This window comes from Ranitomeya imitator, chromosome 4 (assembly GCF_032444005.1).
Source record: "Ranitomeya imitator isolate aRanImi1 chromosome 4, aRanImi1.pri, whole genome shotgun sequence".
Classification (NCBI taxonomy): domain Eukaryota; kingdom Metazoa; phylum Chordata; class Amphibia; order Anura; family Dendrobatidae; genus Ranitomeya; species Ranitomeya imitator.
Window position 1 is genome coordinate 658916250 of NC_091285.1, and position 19424 is coordinate 658935673.

Consider the following 19424-nt stretch of genomic DNA (forward strand, 5'->3'; position numbering starts at 1 on the left):
AGAAGGAATGAGATAGATAGATAGATACCATAGATAGATAATAGATAGATAAATAGATAGATAGATAGATAGATAGATAATGGATAGATAGATAGATAAATAGATAGATAGATAATAGATAGATAGATAGACCTATAGATAGATAGAAGGAATGAGATAGATAGATAGATACCATAGATAGATAATAGATAGATAAATAGATAGATAGATAGATAGATAGATAATGGATAGATAGATAGATAGATAGATAGATAGATAGATAGATAGATAGATAGACCTATAGATAGATAGAAGGAATGAGATGGATAGATCTATACATAGATCGATAAATATTATCTATAGATCTGTGTGTAATGGAGTATGGGTTGGACAAATGTTAAAGAAGAGGTTGGACAAGAAATTACATCACAAATCTTTTTTTTTCTTCAATAATAGATCTTTATTTAGCTTTCAAAAACGCATCAAATCCAAACAAAAAAACGCATCAAAACGCTTTTTACCTGCGTTTTCTGCCAAGAGATGCCGATTCAGTGCGGAAAAATCCACAGGCAAATCCGCAACGTGTGCACATACCCTAAGGACTATTTTGCTGAAGCAAAAGAACCAAGCTGGATTACTAACCTTCGCCACGGCATCTGGTGCCTGCCCCATGGTGACGAAGATCTCATGTGCGCTAGGGAGGTAAACCTCCTTAAAGTATCTTATGGTCTCAGCATCGGCTCCAGGAAAGTCGGAGCGAGCCACTTCTTCCATCAACTTCATCTCAAACTCTGTGTTCACAGGCCCCGGCTCTATTAGAGAAACACTGCACATAACAGCAAGAGCATGAATTACATCACTCCTCGCTAAGAAACAACATGTGGGTTCAACGTATTCATAGATTATATCTACAAAAGAGGGTAAAGGACCTTGGAAACACATTGCATCAATTTTGCATTGAGTTACAACCTGTACTATAGTCCACACTGCAGCTAGAATTCTGCTGATTTTTATACATTTTTTAAAACTGTAACAGTCCTTGCATATTTCATAAGAGCAGCTATTACCATAGCATCTTTTAAATGTAATAAAGCATTGCAGGATCTGTGGATTCAAAATCTGAGTAGGGATAAAGAATATAACTACTATAATACTGCTCCTATGTACAAGAATATAACTACTATAATACTGCCCCCTATGTACAAGATTATAACTACTGTAATACTGCCTCCTATGTACAAGAATATAACTACTATAATACTGCTCCTATGTACAGGAATATAACTACTATAATACTGCCCCTATGTACAAGATTATAACTACTGTAATACTGCCTCCTATGTACAAGAATATAACTACTATAATACTGCTCCTATGTACAAGAATATAACTACTATAATACTGCTCCTATGTACAAGAATATAACTACTATAATACTGCCCCTATGTACAAGATTATAACTACTGTAATACTGCCTCCTATGTACAAGAATATAACTACTATAATACTGCTCCTATGTACAGGAATATAACTACTATAATACTGCCCCTATGTACAAGAGTATAACTACTATAATACTGCCTCCTATGTACAAGAATATAACTACTATAATACTGCTCCTATGTACAAGAATATAACTACTATAATACTGCTCCTATGTACAAGAATATAACTACTATAATACTGCCCCTATGTACAAGATTATAACTACTGTAATACTGCCTCCTATGTACAAGAATATAACTACTATAATACTGCTCCTATGTACAGGAATATAACTACTATAATACTGCCCCTATGTACAAGAGTATAACTACTATAATACTGCCCCTATGTACAAGAATATAACTACTATAATACAGCCCCTATGTACAAGAATATAACTACTATAATACTGCTCCTATGTACAAGAATATAACTACTATAATACTGCCCCTATGTACAAGAATATAACTACTATAATACTGCCTCCTATGTACAAGAATATAACTACTATAATACTGCTCATATGTACAAGAATATAACTACTATAATACTGCCCCTATGTATAGGAATATAACTACTATAATACTGCCTCCTATGTACAAGAATATAACTACTATAATACAGCCCCTATGTACAAGAATATAACTACTATAATACTGCTCCTATGTACAAGAATATAACTACTATAATACTGCCCCCAATGTACAAGAATATAACTACTATTATACTGCTCCCTATGTACAAGAATATAACTACTATAATACTGCCCCTATGTACAAGAATATAACTACTATAATACTGCCCCTATGTACAAGAATATAACTACTATAATACTGCCCCCTATATATAAGAATATAACTACTATAATACTGCCCCTATGTACAAGAATATAACTACTATAATATTGCCCCTATATACAAGAATATAACTACTATAATACTGCCCCATGTACAAGAATATAACTACTATAATACTGCCCCCTATGTACAAGAATATAACTACTATAATACTGCCCCTATGTACAAGAATATAACTACTATAATCTTGCCCCTATGTACAAGAATATAACTACTATAATACTGCCCCTATATACAAGAATATAACTACTATAATACTGCCCCCTATGTACAAGAATATAACTACTATAATACTGCCCCCTATGTACAAGAAGATAACTATGATAATACTGCTCCTATGTACAAGAATATAACTACTATAATACTGCCTCCTATGTACAAGAATATAATACTATAATACTGCTCCTATGTACAAGAATATAACTACTATAATCTTGTCCCTATGTACAAGAATATAACTACTATAATACTGCCCCCTATGTACAAGAATATAACTACTATAATACCGCCCCCTATGTACAAGAATATTACTACTATAATACTGCTCCCTATGTACAAGAATATAACTACTATAATACTGCCCCCTATGTACAAGAATATAACTACTATAATACTACCCCCTATGTACAAGAATATAACTACTATAATACTGCCCCTATACACAAGAATATAACTACTATAATACTGCCCCTATGTACAAGAATATAACTACTATAATACTGCCCCCTATGTACAAGAATATAACTACTATAATACTGCCCCTATGTACAAGAATATAACTACTATAATACTGCTCCCTATGTACAAGAATATAACTACTATAATACTGCTCCTATGTACAAGAATATAACTACTATAATACTGCCCCTATGTACAAGAATATAACTACTATAATACTGCCCCTATGTACAAGAATATAACTACTATAATACTGCTCCCTATGTACAAGAATATAACTACTATAATACTGCTCCTATGTACAAGAATATAACTACTATAATACTGCTCCTATGTACAAGAATATAACTACTATAATACTGCCCCCTATGTACAAGAATATTACTACTATAATACTGCTCCCTATGTACAAGAATATAACTACTATAATACTGCCCCCTATGTACAAGAATATAACTACTATAATACTGCCCCTATGTACAAGAATATAACTACTATAATACTGCTCCTATGTACAAGAATATAACTACTATAATACTGCCCCTATACACAAGAATATAACTACTATAATACTGCCCCTATGTATAAGAATATAACTACTATAATACTGCCCCCTATGTACAAGAATATAACTACTATAATACTGCCCCTATGTACAAGAATATAACTACTATAATACTGCCCCTATGTACAAGAATATAACTACTATAATACTGCCCCTATGTACAAGAATATAACTACTATAATACTGCTCCCTATGTACAAGAATATAACTACTATAATACTGCTCCTATGCACAGGGATATAACTACTATAATACTGCTCCTATGTACAAGAATATAACTACTATAATACTGCTCCTATGTGTGAGAATATAACTACTATAATACTGCCCCTATGTACAAGAATATAACTACTATAATACTGCCCCTATGTACAAGAATAAAACTACCAGACTACAGCTCTCTGAAGTTTCTCAAGCAGATGGAAACTCACATCTCATTGGATAAATATGTGATCAATGAAAAATGCAATTTTGGATATACTCACAAGATATTGAATTTTAAGAGCTGTACGGCCAGACATTCACAGAATCCTTCAATTGCAAACTTTGATGCTGCATAGATGTCATTAAATACAATCCCTGCATAATAAAAGAGAACGTGAACACATCACATGTGGACAAAACCCCAGACTGATACTGTGTAGCATGATAATCCCTCAAGACAAGAAGCCGATCGTAGGTTTCCTGCTGCTCTGACGTCCAAGAAACAAGTGTTCCATTATCTAGCAGCGCCCCCGCAGGCAGAATGAAGCATTACACAGTGGGCATTAAAATCAGAACAGGACGGGTCCTCCAGATCAAGGTGAACGTTGTGTCCCAATAGATGAGGGTCTATGATGTATCATCTCTATTAATTCAGGACCAGCCAGGTGAACACTTTACCTCATGCAGTCCCAGGAATCAAATATATAGCAGCAGTGAATTTATTATTGCTAAAATGTTACTTTCTTTTATTTTTGGTATTTGGGGCTAAAAAATGATTTTGCCATTTCGTCTCATGAAATTTTTTGGAATTTCGTCTCATTTGCCTGAGGAAAACAAGCTGCCTAATAATTCTGCACACCCTGATAAAGGGCGTTGTATCCTTAGGCCTCACCCTCCTCATTACACCAATGCGCCTCACCTGATCTGCTCCATCCAATAAGCATTCACGATTATTGTCAAAGATACTCTGCCAGGGGGGGAGGGTCAACACAGATCCCATCACTGTTACCACTTTGTCACAGATGACACCGAAAAGGTCACACAGATCCCACCACTGCCACCAATATGTCAAGGGAACGCAACTCTGCTGCCTCCAATCGTCAGCACAACTACTCGGTTGCAGTCAGCAATAGTCACTTCTTAATGGAGGCTATAGAAAGTAAGTGATTCCAAATTTTGAATGAATCCCATTTACAAAAATGGTTTTTAGCCCAAATTATATTCATTTTAACAATAAAAGTTATTTGAGGTTGACATCAAAATAAGAAAATCCACAATGTACCCCATAAAGTAAAGGGGGTCCGACAATGATGGTGTTGTTCACATGTTCTCCGGATCGTCTGCGATGTCATTGATCTGTACTGTAATTACAAAAGCAGCTGCCAGAAGTGGATCTTGATGATTTTCCGAATTGTATTCAGCACGGCAGAACAATCCTCAGACGACCATTAAGCCCTTCCTTCTGTGGCCAATTTCCGTTATTACTTTTATTTTTCCAAGAACCATAACGTTTTATTTATTTTGTCCACATTGACATATGAAGGTTTCTTTTATGCGGGACAAGTTGTACTTTTGAATGACACCATTCACTTTACCACTTAATGTACTGGAAAAAGAGCAGCAAAGTAAATGCAATTCTGATATTATATTTTGGGGAATTGTTTGTCTGGTAAACATGATTTTGCAATATGATTTCTTTCATCAGTACGATTACGACAATACCAAACTTGTCCATTTTGTTATCCTTTTTTTACATAATTTTGATTATGTCGCCATTTTCCAAGACTAACTCTTTCATTTTTCGGGCTGGTGAAGCTGTTTTTGAGATCGTTACAACAACATTTTGATCGCTCCTTACAGCATTTTTTGTGGAATTGCGACAACCGAAAAAAAACGGTTTCGGCAGTTTGATTTTTTTATGTTTACTGATTGAGTTAGTTATTTTTATATTTTGATCGGACTTTTCTGAATTCGGCAATGCCAAATACGGTATGTGTATTTTTTATTATCTTTATTTTTAATGGGGAAAAAGGAGGGTGAATTGAGCATTTAATTTTTTTAACATTTTTAATTTTTTTTTTACTGTATTTATTAGTTTTCTCATGAGATTTGAACCTGTCTTGCTGATGCCTTACCATCACCAACAGTCTGAGACATCGTTGAGCTATAATGTCATACTTCTACATAACAGTATCTCACCTTGTAGACCCATGACGCTGCTGATAACCACAATATGGCCACTTCTTCTCTTCTTCATGGACGGGAGCAATTCTTTGACCAAGCGTACCACCCCGAAAAAGTTTGTCTCAAAGATTTTCCTCATGTCTTCCATTGAGAAACTTTCTATGGGTCCAACCTGACCTACTCCAGCGTTGTTCACTGCGAACCAATAAAAAACAATTACAGTGGATTCAGATTGAAACAATTCCAAACCAATAATCATAAACCAAGTCAACCATATTGACCACTTACGCAGGACGTCCACTGTCTGGCCAGGCAGCTCTGCCACACATTTCTTTACCGACTCGTCATTGGTTACGTCCAGCTGTCTGATTACCAGAGTCTTATTGAAGGACGCCCCAGCTTCTGCTTCCAGCTTCTCGCTCTTTTTGAGGTCCCTCATGGTGGCAATCACTGCAAATAGAGCAGGAACTTCTTGAGGTTAGTGCCTCTCCACCAAATCAACAGACCATCAAGTTATTTGGCCAGTCATCACGTTGACACAAAGGTCTCCAAATTTGGACCTGAGAACATTGTATGATTTTAATTGCATGTCCCGTTGATATTTAAGGAGACCTTTTAGGCTGGAAAGCTAAAAGTAACCTTTTTTGACCTGATTGAACCCAACAATTGGTCTACTTGGTTCCAGTCTTATCTCTTCTTTTCGACCTTGGCCAAAAATCATTATTATAGTGTTAGGTATTATGCTCTACAGGAATTGCTAATGAAGATTTATCAGTTTGGGTTACAAAACACTTCACCTTATCCCCTGGGCTATCAGTGGGTATTAGTTGGCCGTCATATGGTACATTAAGAGGCTTTGTGTTCGGAGAGAATAAGTCTCTAGAATAAACAGATTTGCTTGGAGCAAAGGTCAGTGTTTGAGACTGTGGGACAATCGAACACATCAAAATTAAAGGACCACTCCAGTAGTTTGTTTTTACATTTTTTCCCTTTGTTAGGGATCATGTGTGTCATTGTCATGAAGGAAGTAACATACTCACTGGTTGCCGTTTTCTCCAGGTTTCAGCGGCGCTCCGGTCTATTGCAGCACTACATGACTGCATTTGAGATCTGATGAATCTCTTAGTGATTCCTGTCTGGAGCGGAGGTTACTTTTCTGAATTTTCTCAGTTCAAGTCTATGAAAATCAGAATGAGACTAGAGAGCCGAATCGCCACTCCACACAATGATCTGGCAGGTTACAGATGTGGGGAAGTAGTGTACCGGAGCTCTGCTGAAAACGGGAAAAGACGTCGATTGGTGAGTATATTACTACCTTTATGACCCTGACACACATGTTCCCTAAAAGGTGAAATATAAAAATATCTTGAAGTGATATAAGATATGTCTTATGAGGAACACAAATTGAAAAGAGGGGAACTTTGGATAAAAATATTGTGAGGGAGTGACTGGTGTTACAGGTAGGGGTCGCTGTATGTTCCCCCCAGGATGTGCATTGAGGCCATGAGAGTGCGTTGCGGTCACAGGCGTAGCTGTGCTTGCAATGCAGATTAAAAGTGAGTATAGGTCTTGGACATGCTGGTTGTCCAAGGCAAATTTAGGGAAACCTGCTCTGGGCGTTTGTGTTTTGAAACAGACTGCAGGATGGTAGCCGTGCAGTCCGTTTCATTCTGGGCCTGATTTTCCATGTGGCTGAAGGCCACAGATCCCAGTTAAAGACCCTGCAGTATAGGGTTTTGGTGTGTCAGGGTCAGAGCCAGTGTCAGTCTGGTGTGTGGAGGAGTACACAGCATTTAGCTCTGCAGCGCTCCACCTGTGTGAGGCAACACTGGCCAGCGGAGCCAAACAGCCAGGGGAGCTGAGATGCCTGGCACCCACAGCGTACACAGCGGTGCCGTCTCGGAGGTGGACTGTCTTGTGCCCGGTGGTGAATCGGAGGTAGACTGTCCTGTTCTGAAGAAGGACTGGCATGTTTCATGACTGTAAACTGAAGGATATGGTCCCCGGCTGCGATCCGGAGGATATCGTGTTCTGTGTGATGCTGTAAGTAGAACATTAACACGGCGATACAGTCGTCCACAGCAACAAGTCCGAGGTGGACTGGCGTGTTTAGTGACTATAATCCAGAGGATAGGTGCCCGTCTGCGATCCGGAGGATATCGTGTGCTGTGTTTAAGAGTTGGACATTACTGCTGTGAAGTAAATGCATTAAAGAGACTTTTGTTTGGAACTTTGCTTTGTCACTGCCTCATCACGGCATAAGTGTGCTACTGATGCATCACAATATGTTCATTGTTATAGGGAAATAGCATTACGCCAGATTTTTGAGTGTGTGGCATAAAAATTGCATAAACATAACTAGAATGAAGTATTGTATTTAAGGATGTGCCAAATGTTCATATTTTGATAAATTTGACGCCAATAAAAGCAACATATCCACAAGACAAGACTAACATCAAAATTCCCCCCAAGAAAATCAACCAAAAATGTATAGCAGGCATAGATATGCAGTATCATTTACGCTAATTTATGCCTTAAATTATAGCATATCTGTGGGTCCTCAGGAAACAGAATGAATCAAATGAAGCAAAAAAGAGATGAAATTTTGCCAAAAAATGCTCCGTTGTTGAACTGATAAGTCTGTTTTTCGGATATAACTCCCAGATTTCCACTGTTTGTGGTTAGTTAAACATTGTAAAGTCGGCTTGTCGGCTTTTATGTATTACGGCTCAGTCGCCTTTATCTTTATATAATGGGTGAATGTCTATGATTGTGGGTAATAAAGTTTATGACAGGTGTTTTCACTTCCCCACATGACAATAAAATGTTCTCTACAGAGAATGAATCATCCGAACATAATCTGCTGTTTAACCCGTTAATGACTGAGCCAATTTTGACCTTAATGACCAAGCCAAATGTTACAATTCTGACCACTGTCACTTTATGTGGTTATAACTCTGGAACGCTTCAACGGATCCCACTGATTCTGAGATTGTCTTTTCGTGACATATTGTACTTTATGTTAATGGTAACATTTCTTTGATATGACTTGCGTTTATTTGTGAATAAAAAACGGAAAATTGTTGAAAATGTTGCAATTTTCAAACTTTTAATTCTAAGGCCCTTAAATCAAGAGAGTCGCGTCACACAAAATAGTTAATAGATAACATTTCCCACATGTCTACTTCACATCAGCACAATTTTTGAACCATAATTTTTGCTTTGTTAGGAAGTTATAAGGGTTAAAAGTTGACCAGCAGTTTTTCATTTTTCCAACAAAATTTACAAAACCATTTTTTAGGGACCTGTTATGATTAGGTAATTCAGTACCACAATGGACATAGAAGTCAGAGCACATACAGTGACCTGACAATAACCCAAAAACATAGAACGAGCTCTGAGACGTGGGAACTCTGCTGACCGCAATTCCTAATCCTCTCCAACCACACTAAAGGCAGCCGTGGATTGCGCCTAACGCTCCCTATGCAACTCGGCACAGCCTGAGAAACTAGCTAGCCTGAAGATAGAAAATAAGCCTACCTTGCCTCAGAGAAATACCCCAAAGGAAAAGGCAGCCCCCCACATATAATGACTGTGAGTAAGATGAAAAGACAAACGCAGAGATGAAATAGATTTAGCAAAGTGAGGCCCGACTTTCTGAACAGAGCGAGGATAGGAAAGGTAACTTTGCGGTCAACACAAAACCCTACAAACAACCACGCAAAGGGGGCAAAAAGACCCTCCGTACCGACTAATGGTACGGAGGTACACCCTCTGCGTCCCAGAGCTTCCAGCAAGCAAGAAAAAAACAAATAAGCAAGCTGGACAGAAAAAACAGCAAACAAAAATAACAAAAGCGGAACTTAGCTATGCAGAGCAGCAGGCCACAGGAACGATCCAGGAGGAAGCAAGTCCAATACTAGAACATTGACTGGAAGCCAGGATCAAAGCACTAGGTGGAGTTAAATAGAGCAGCACCTAACGACTTCACCACATCACCTGAGGAAGGAAACTCAGAAGCCGCAGTACCACTTTCCTCCACCAACGGAAGCTCATAGAGAGAATCAGCCGAAGTACCACTTGTGACCACAGAAGGGAGCTCTGCCACAGAATTCACAACAGGGACCACATTGAATTTGAAGTGACTTTGGGAGGCCTATAAAACAGAAAGTACCCAAAAGTGACACCATTCTTTATACTGCATCCCTCAAGGTGCCCAAAACCATATTCAAGAAGTTTATTAACCCTTCAGGTGCTTCACAGGAACTAAAGCAATGTGGAAGGTAAAAAATTAAGATTTAGTTTTTTTCACAAAAATGTTACAATAGCTCCAATTTTTTTCTTTTCACAAGGGTAACAGGAAAAAAGGACAGTAAAATATGCTGTGCAATTTCAACTGAGTATGCTGATACCCCATATGTGGGGGAAAATCACTGTTGGGGCGCATGGCAGGGCTCGGAATGGAAGGAGCACCGTTTGACTTTTTGAAACCAAAAATGGCTGGAATTGAGAGATGACATCATGTTGCATTTTGAGAGCCCCTGATGTACCTAAACAGTGAGCACCCCCCACAACTAACACAATTCTAGAAACTAGACCACTTAAAGAACATATCTATATGTGTATTGAGCACCTTGAACCCCCAGGTGCTTCACAGAAGTTCATAACGTAGAGCTGTGAAAATAAAAAATCACATTTTACCCACAAAATTGTACTTTTAGCCCCATTTTTTTTATTTTTGCAAGGGTAACAGGAAAAAATGGACCCCAAAATTTGTTAAACATTTTCTACTGAGTATACCGATACCCCATATGTGGGGAAATACTACTATTTGGGCGCATAGCAGGGCTCGAGAGCAGACTCCCCATCTCATTTGGAGAGCTCTTGATGTGCCTAAAAGTGGAACCCCCCAAAGTAACCCTATTTTGGAAACTAGAACAATTAGGGAACATATCTAGATGTGTCATGAGCACCTAGAACCCACAGGTGCTTCACAGACATTTATAACGTATAGCTGTGAAAATGAAAAATTCACATTTTACTCACAAAAACATATTTTAGCCCCAATTTTTTTTATTTTCAGAAGGGTAACAGAGTAAAAAGGACCCAAAAATGTATTGTACAGTTTCTGCTGAGTATGCCGATACCACATTTGTAGCAGAATATTACTATTTGGTTGGATGGTAGGGCTCGGAAGGGAAAGAGCACCGTTTGACTTTTTGAACACAAAAACGGCTGGAATGTCACGTTTGGAGAGCCCCTGATGCGCCTAAGCAGTGGAAACCCCCAAAAGTGACACCATTTTGGAAGCTAGACCCCCTAAGGAACTTATCCAGATGTGCCATGAGCACCTGGAACCCCCGGGTGCTTCACACAAGTTTATAACATAGAGCTGTGAAAATACAAAATCACATTTTATACACAAAAATGTACTTTTAGCCACAATTTCTTTTATTTTCATAAGGGTAACAGAGAAAATGGATCCAAAAGTTTGTTGTATAACGTCTCTTAAGTATGCTGATACCCCAAATGTGGAGGAAAACCACTGGTTGGGCGCCTGGCAGAGCTCGGAAAGGAATGAGTGACGTTTTGGAATGCAGACTTTGATGGAATGGTCTGCAGGCGTCATGTCGCGTTAGAGAGCCCCTGATGTGCCTAAACTGTAAAAACAACACAAGTGACCCCATTTTGGAAACTAGACCCCTCAAGGATTTTATCCAGGGGTAAAGTGAGTGCTTTGAACCCACATGTACTACACAGAATTTGATAACATTAGGTCATCATATTTGAAATTTTCATTTTTTTCACAAAAATGTTTTAGCCCCAAATTTGTAATTTTCACAGTGGATAATAGGAGAAAACGGATCTCATAGTTTGTTTTGTTTCATTTTAGGCATGCACAGATCTGTGGTTGTCCACACTTGTGCGTTTAAAAATGCGCATAAAATGATGGCATACTGCCGGAACAGAGGCCAGTCCAAAGTGACTCCATCTGCCTCATAAGTGAGTTTTTCCATCCGGGGTTTTGTCTGAATCACGGTTTTGGGAAATTTACACAGAAACCCCTACGTAAGCGATCAGTGGAGAGCGCAGGATAAATATGAGTCGAGCCTTATTCCGATTTTTTGGGGAAGGTAGAATTAACAAATCGATAGCAATACAAAGAATAGGTCTTATTTTTACTTTTGCGCAGTTCACTTTGCGGTATAAGTGATAAGGTGGATTTATTCTTCAGGTCGGTGTAATTACATACCAAATTTATGTAGTGTTTTTTTTTTAGATTTTGCTGCTATCACACAGTAAAAATGCTTTTTTTTCAATAAAAAGTGGGTTTTTTTTCCACATTCTGAGAGCCTTAACTTTTTTATGTTTTGATGAACAGAGCTGTGCAAGGGCTAATTTTTTAAGAGACGAGTTGCAGATTTTTTGGTACCATTTTGAAGTACATAATATTTTTTTATCACTTTTTATTCAGATTCATATTTTTCAGGCACAGAATGATCAAAACCCAGCAATTCAGTTATTATTTTTATTACCGTGCAGTAAAACTGACAGGAACGATTTAGGCTAGGCTAGGTTCACATTGCGTTAGGTGCCATCCGTTTAACGGATCCGTTACTAAGCGGCAATAACGCTATGTAACAGATCCGTTAATGCACCCATTGCCATCCATTATCGTAACGCATCCTAACGCATGTCAAAATCGGCATGTGTTAGCGATGATCCGTTACTTTGTGACGCACCTTCGAACGCGGTCAACTGCGTTTTCGGGTACGTTAGGTCTAACGGACTGCGAACAGACGCGTTCGCTGTGCATAGACCACCATTACTAACGCATGCCGACGCAATGGTACCATGCGTTAGTGCATGCGTTAACGTGATTGAAGAAAAAAAGAGATTGTGGGCATCAGCGTTAGCGCATCCGTTTAACGGATCCGTTAAACTGATGACACTAACGCAATGTGAACCTAGCCATATTTGTTGGGTCGTTGCGATTACCGTGATATACAGTAAATAACACAGCATCAACCATTCACAATAGGTGATATCACAGCTCACCTCCTCCGGTACAATGACTGATAACACCTCTATATACAGTAGATAACACAGGAACCACCATTCACAATAGGTGATGTCACAGCTCACCTCCGCCTGTACAGTGACTAATACAACCTCTATATACAGTAGATAAAACAGGATCCATCATTCACAATAGGTGATGTCACAGCTCACCTCCTCCTGTACAATGACTGATAACACCTCTATATACAGTAGATAACACAGGATCCATCATTCACAATAGGTGATATCACAGCTCACCTCCTCCTCCGGTACAATGACTGATAACACCTCTATATACAGTAGATAAAACAGGATCCATCATTCACAATAGGTGATGTCACAGCTCACCTCCTCCTGTACAATGACTGATAACACCTCTATATACAGTAGATAACACAGGATCCATCATTCACAATAGGTGATATCACAGCTCACCTCCTCCTCCGGTACAATGACTGATAACACCTCTATATACAGTAGATAAAACAGGATCCACCATTCACAATAGGTCATGTCACAACTCACCTCCTCCTCCTGTACAATGACTGATAACACCTCTATATACAGTAGATAACACAGGATCCACCATTCACAATAGGTGATGTCACAGCTCACTTCCTCCTACTCCTCTACAATGACTGATAACACCTCTATATACAGTAGATAACACAGGATCCATCATTCACAATAGGTGATATTACAGCTCACCTCCTCCTCCTGTACAATGACTGATAACACCTCTATATACAGTAGATAACACAGGATCCACCATTCACAATAGGTGATGTCACAGCTCACCTCCTCCTCCTGTACAATGACTGATAACCCCTCTATATACAGTAGATAACATAGGATCCACCATTCACAATAGGTGATGTCACAGCTCACCTCCTCCTCCTCCTGTACAATGACTGATAACACCTCTATATATAGTAGATAACACAGGATCCACCATTCACAATAGGTGATGTCACAGCTCACCTCCTCCTGTACAATGACTGATAACACCTCTATATACATTAGATAACCCAGGATCCACCATTCATAATAGGTGATGTCGCAGCTCACCTCCTCCTCCTGTATAATGACTGATAACACCTCTATATACAGTGGATAACACTGGATCCACCAATCACAATAGGTGATGTCACAGCTCACCTCCTCCTCCTGTACAATGACTGATAATACCTCTATATACATTAGATAACCCAGGATCCATCATTCACAATAGGTGATGTCACAGCTCACCTCCTCCTCCTGTACAATGACTGATAACACCTCTATATACAGTAGATAACACATGATCCACCATTCACAATAGGTGATGTCACAGCTCACCTCCTCCTCCTGCACAATGACTGATAACACCTCTATATACAGTAGATAACACATGATCCACCATTCACAATAGGTGATGTCACAGCTCACCTCCTCCTCCTGCACAATGACTGATAACACCTCTATATACAGTAGATAACACAGGAACCACCATTCACAATAGGTGATGTCACAGCTCACCTCCTCCTGCACAATGACTGATAACACCTCTATATACAGTAGATAACACAGGAACCACCATTCACAATAGGTGATGTCACAGCTCACCTCCTCCTGTACAATGACTGATAACACCTCTATATACAGTAGATAACACAGGATCCACCATTCACAATAAGTGATGTCACAGCTCACCTCCTCCTGTGGAAATGACTGAGAACACCTCTATATACAGTAGATAACACAGGATCCACCATTCACAATAGGTGATGTCACAGCTCACCTCCTCCTGTACAATGACTGATAACACCTCTATATACAGTAGATAACACAGGATCCACCATTCACAATAGATGATGTCACAGCTCACCTCCTCCTCCTGTACAATGACTGATAACACCTCTATATACAGTAGATAACACAGGATCCACCATTCACAATAAGTGATGTCACAGCTCACCTCCTCCTGTACAATGACTGAGAACACCTCTATATACAGTAGATAACACAGGAACCACCATTCACAATAGGTGATGTCACAGCTCACCTCCTCCTGTACAATGACTGATAACACCTCTATATACAGTAGATAACACAGGATCCACCATTCACAATAGGTGATGTCACAGTTCACCTCCTCCTGTATAATGACTGATAACACCTCTATATACAGCTGATAACACAGGATCCACCAATCACAATAGGTGATGTCACAGCTTACCTCATAGTAACATAGTAACATAGTTAGTACGGCCGAAAAAAGACATTTGTCCATCCAGTTCAGCCTATATTCCATCATAATAAATCCCCAGATCTACGTCCTTCTACAGAACCTAATAATTGTATGATACAATATTGTTCTGCTCCAGGAAGACATCCAGGCCTCTCTTGAACCCCTCGACTGAGTTCGCCATCACCACCTCCTCAGGCAAGCAATTCCAGATTCTCACTGCCCTAACAGTAAAGAATCCTCTTCTATGTTGGTGGAAAAACCTTCTCTCCTCCAGACGCAAAGAATGCCCCCTTGTGCCCGTCACCTTCCTTGGTATAAACAGATCCTCAGCGAGATATTTGTATTGTCCCCTTATATACTTATACATGGTTATTAGATCGCCCCTCAGTCGTCTTTTTTCTAGACTAAATAATCCTAATTTCGCTAATCTATCTGGGTATTGTAGTTCTCCCATCCCCTTTATTAATTTTGTTGCCCTCCTTTGTACTCTCTCTAGTTCCATTATATCCTTCCTGAGCACCGGTGCCCAAAACTGGACACAGTACTCCATGTGCGGTCTAACTAGGGATTTGTACAGAGGCAGTATAATGCTCTCATCATGTGTATCCAGACCTCTTTTAATGCACCCCATGATCCTGTTTGCCTTGGTAGCTGCTGCCTGGCACTGGCTGCTCCAGGTAAGTTTATCATTAACTAGGATCCCCAAGTCCTTCTCCCTGTCAGATTTACCCAGTGGTTTCCCATTCAGTGTGTAATGGTGACATTGATTCCTTCTTCCCATGTGTATAACCTTACATTTATCATTGTTAAACCTCATCTGCCACCTTTCAGCCCAAGTTTCCAACTTATCCAGATCCATCTGTAGCAGAATACTATCTTCTCTTGTATTAACTGCTTTACATAGTTTTGTATCATCTGCAAATATCGATATTTTACTGTGTAAACCTTCTACCAGATCATTAATGAATATGTTGAAGAGAACAGGTCCCAATACTGACCCCTGCGGTACCCCACTGGTCACAGCGACCCAGTTAGAGACTATACCATTTATAACCACCCTCTGCTTTCTATCACTAAGCCAGTTACTAACCCATTTACACACATTTTCCCCCAGACCAAGCATTCTCATTTTGTGTACCAACCTCTTGTGCGGCACGGTATCAAACGCTTTGGAAAAATCGAGATATACCACGTCCAGTGACTCACCGTGGTCCAGCCTATAGCTTACCTCTTCATAAAAACTGATTAGATTGGTTTGACAGGAGCGATTTCTCATAAACCCATGCTGATATGGAGTTAAACAGTTATTCTCATTGAGATAATCCAGAATAACATCCCTCAGAAACCCTTCAAATATTTTACCAACAATAGAGGTTAGACTTACTGGCCTATAATTTCCAGGTTCACTTTTAGAGCCCTTTTTGAATATTGGCACCACATTTGCTATGCGCCAGTCCTGCGGAACAGACCCTGTCGCTATAGAGTCCCTAAAAATAAGAAATAATGGTTTATCTATTACATTACTTAGTTCTCTTAGTACTCGTGGGTGTATGCCATCCGGACCCGGAGATTTATCTATTTTAATCTTATTTAGCCGGTTTCGCACCTCTTCTTGGGTTAGATTGGTGACCCTTAATATAGGGTTTTCATTGTTTCTTGTGATTTCACCTAGCATTTCATTTTCCACCGTGAATACCGTGGAGAAGAAGGTGTTTAATATGTTAGCTTTTTCCTCGTCATCTACAACCATTCTTTCCTCACTATTTTTTAAGGGGCCTACATTTTCAGTTTTTATTCTTTTACTATTGATATAGTTGAAGAACAGTTTGGGATTAGTTTTACTCTCCTTAGCAATGTGCTTCTCTGTTTCCTTTTTGGCAGCTTTAATTAATTTTTTAGATAAAGTATTTTTCTCCCTATAGTTTTTTAGAGCTTCAATGGTGCCATCCTGCTTTAATAGTGCAAATGCTTTCTTTTTACTGTTAATTGCCTGTCTTACTTCTTTGTTTAGGACCTCCTCCTGTACAATGACTGATAACACCTCTATATACAGCTGATAACACAGGATCCACCATTCACAATAGGTGATGTCACAGCTCACCTCCTCCTCCTGCACAATGACTGATAACACCTGTATATACAGCTGATAACACAGGATCCACTATTCTCAATAGGTGATGTCACAGCTCACCTCCAACACCTAAAAAAACTTCACGGGAGAGCTTCTTTCAGGAGAGAGAAACAGCTCTCTCTGCCCCTCTCACATCAGGAAATCACAACACTGGTGGAATGCTTCTTGTCCATGACATCTTTTATCATATTGCTATTCACAACAATTACATCTTAATGGAATAATAATGGAAGTTGTTGGCTGTTGGACTCATTTAAGGAAGTGGTAAGGGATTAGAAAAAACATGTTTCCTAGATATGAAATAAGGATCACTAGTCACTAAAGTACTTGAGTATAAGAAATATTCTCAGGTCCTGGGTGTAGTTTGTAGGACTACTGACCAATTTCAGGGCAAGGTGGCTGAAATGTAAATACTCTGTTTACTTATTTTCAGATCCCTCACCCATAATTGCTGACTACGTTTGTTTCCCAACCCTGTCTTCTACAGTTTGTGCTTCCGAGAGGATTTTTAGTGCACTGGATTTTGGGTTTGGGCTTTAGGAGTGATCAAAAGAGCTTGGGTGGGAGTGGTCGCTCCCATACGTTTGCAGCTGGGTTGGCTCAGGTGAGTGTGAGGTTTTGGAGCTGTAACCAGTAACGATGATCAGACTGAACCTAAACCATGACCTGTATTGCTGTCTTGGCGAGACCCTGTTGTTTCTTTGCCTTCCCTTAGAAAGGACTACGATTTTTGTTGTTTCTTTTGTGTCAGAAAATTGCTGTCTTTCCTTTGCAAATTGTCTCTTCAGAGAGGAAGAGGACTAGGACTCTAGTGCCACCTATAGGAAGTAGCGATCCTAAAAGTCAATGTCGACCCTTTAACGAGCCTTGTCACATGACTTAGGATAATAGCCAAACCAGAATCTCAATTTGCAGACACTGTGTTTCGAGAAGTGTGAAAGTTTAAGGAATTGAATGAACCTCACACTGTTTGGACGCAAGAACCCGGTGCCTGTGTGAACCCCTAGTGCCTACCTGAGTGCGTGAACCCCTACACCGGATTGTTACGTGTCGTCGAGTATTCTCCGGTGCTCCACTGTGACCTCTCAATCCCGACTATTACCTCCGATAACCTCTTCCTCTTTCTTACTCCTCATAACATTTCCTTGGGACGCTAAGTATCTAAGTTTCGGGCTAAGTAATTTGCCCTGTGATTTCTCACCATGATAACGTTCCCGGGGGTCCTTCGCCAGCTGCACCGCGATCTTCAGGCCGATGCCCGATGAACACCCTGTTATAAGGACAGTCTTCTTGCCGTCATTAGCCATTGTGTCTTGTTCTCAGTGAGCTGGCAACCCTCCTCTGCAAGAGATCCCGGATTATCACTGCACCACGTGACAGACTATTCTCCTGGCGACTGTCCCTTTTAACCTCTTCAGTACCTCAAGGGTCAAAGGTCCAAATCACCTTCCTATGTAATAGTATAATCCGTGACAATGTCTCATGGTAGACGCTATCTGTTATTTATTGATGGATCACTAATCACGTAAAGACCTACTGAACTTTATTTGCTACTGAATCCTTATAACAACTCAACTCGAATATGTGGAATGATCGTATACGCAGAGTCCTCCAAGGCAGGAAAACCTTTCTTCTGGTTAATGGTTTCTGATTAACGGACCCCCGGCTTCTATTAACTCAAAATTACGACCTGATAGGGTGTTTCAAATTATGTTTTCTAAACCAGACAACACCTTCAAGTTTCATAGTTTTAAGGTTGAAAAATTACCAAAAAAGTCCAACTTATGAGTTCACATGTTGATCCAAAGGGCACAAGAACCTCCAGGGCAGGTGCTAGTTTTAGGGAAAAATTTATTTTTGGACTTTACATATCGCAACCAGATAAGTTCCCTAGAACAATGTCAGTTTGTAGAGGACAACATGCGGCCTGTGGAGAATCCGGAGACTCCGATTCTCACCTCCTTATATTCAACTTTATTCACATCTTTAGGCACAAATCCAGTTAAACACTTTGGTGCTAGGACTTGGGCATAGCAGGACAGCACTCAT

At 39.5% G+C, this 19424-nt stretch overlaps 1 protein-coding gene and 1 long non-coding RNA gene across 2 annotated transcripts in view; one reads left to right on the top strand and one right to left on the bottom strand.

Moving 5' to 3' along the window:
* The window catches only part of LOC138677158 (uncharacterized), a 23713-nt gene extending 23049 nt beyond the window's left edge, over window positions 1–664 (top strand). The window contains exon 3 of the long non-coding RNA XR_011320866.1: window positions 436–664. This is a non-coding gene — a long non-coding RNA (uncharacterized lncRNA). The remainder of the gene's footprint in view (window positions 1–435) is intronic.
* The window catches only part of RDH8 (retinol dehydrogenase 8), a 20428-nt gene extending 1719 nt beyond the window's left edge, over window positions 1–18709 (bottom strand). The window contains exons 1-5 of the mRNA XM_069767063.1: window positions 18577–18709; window positions 6241–6402; window positions 5968–6147; window positions 4050–4143; window positions 622–805 (exon numbers count right to left, since the gene is read on the bottom strand). Coding sequence (XP_069623164.1) covers window positions 622–805; window positions 4050–4143; window positions 5968–6147; window positions 6241–6402; window positions 18577–18682 — 726 coding nt within the window. The 5' untranslated portion in view covers window positions 18683–18709. The remainder of the gene's footprint in view (window positions 1–621; window positions 806–4049; window positions 4144–5967; window positions 6148–6240; window positions 6403–18576) is intronic.
* Between the last annotated feature and the right edge of the window lie 715 nt (window positions 18710–19424).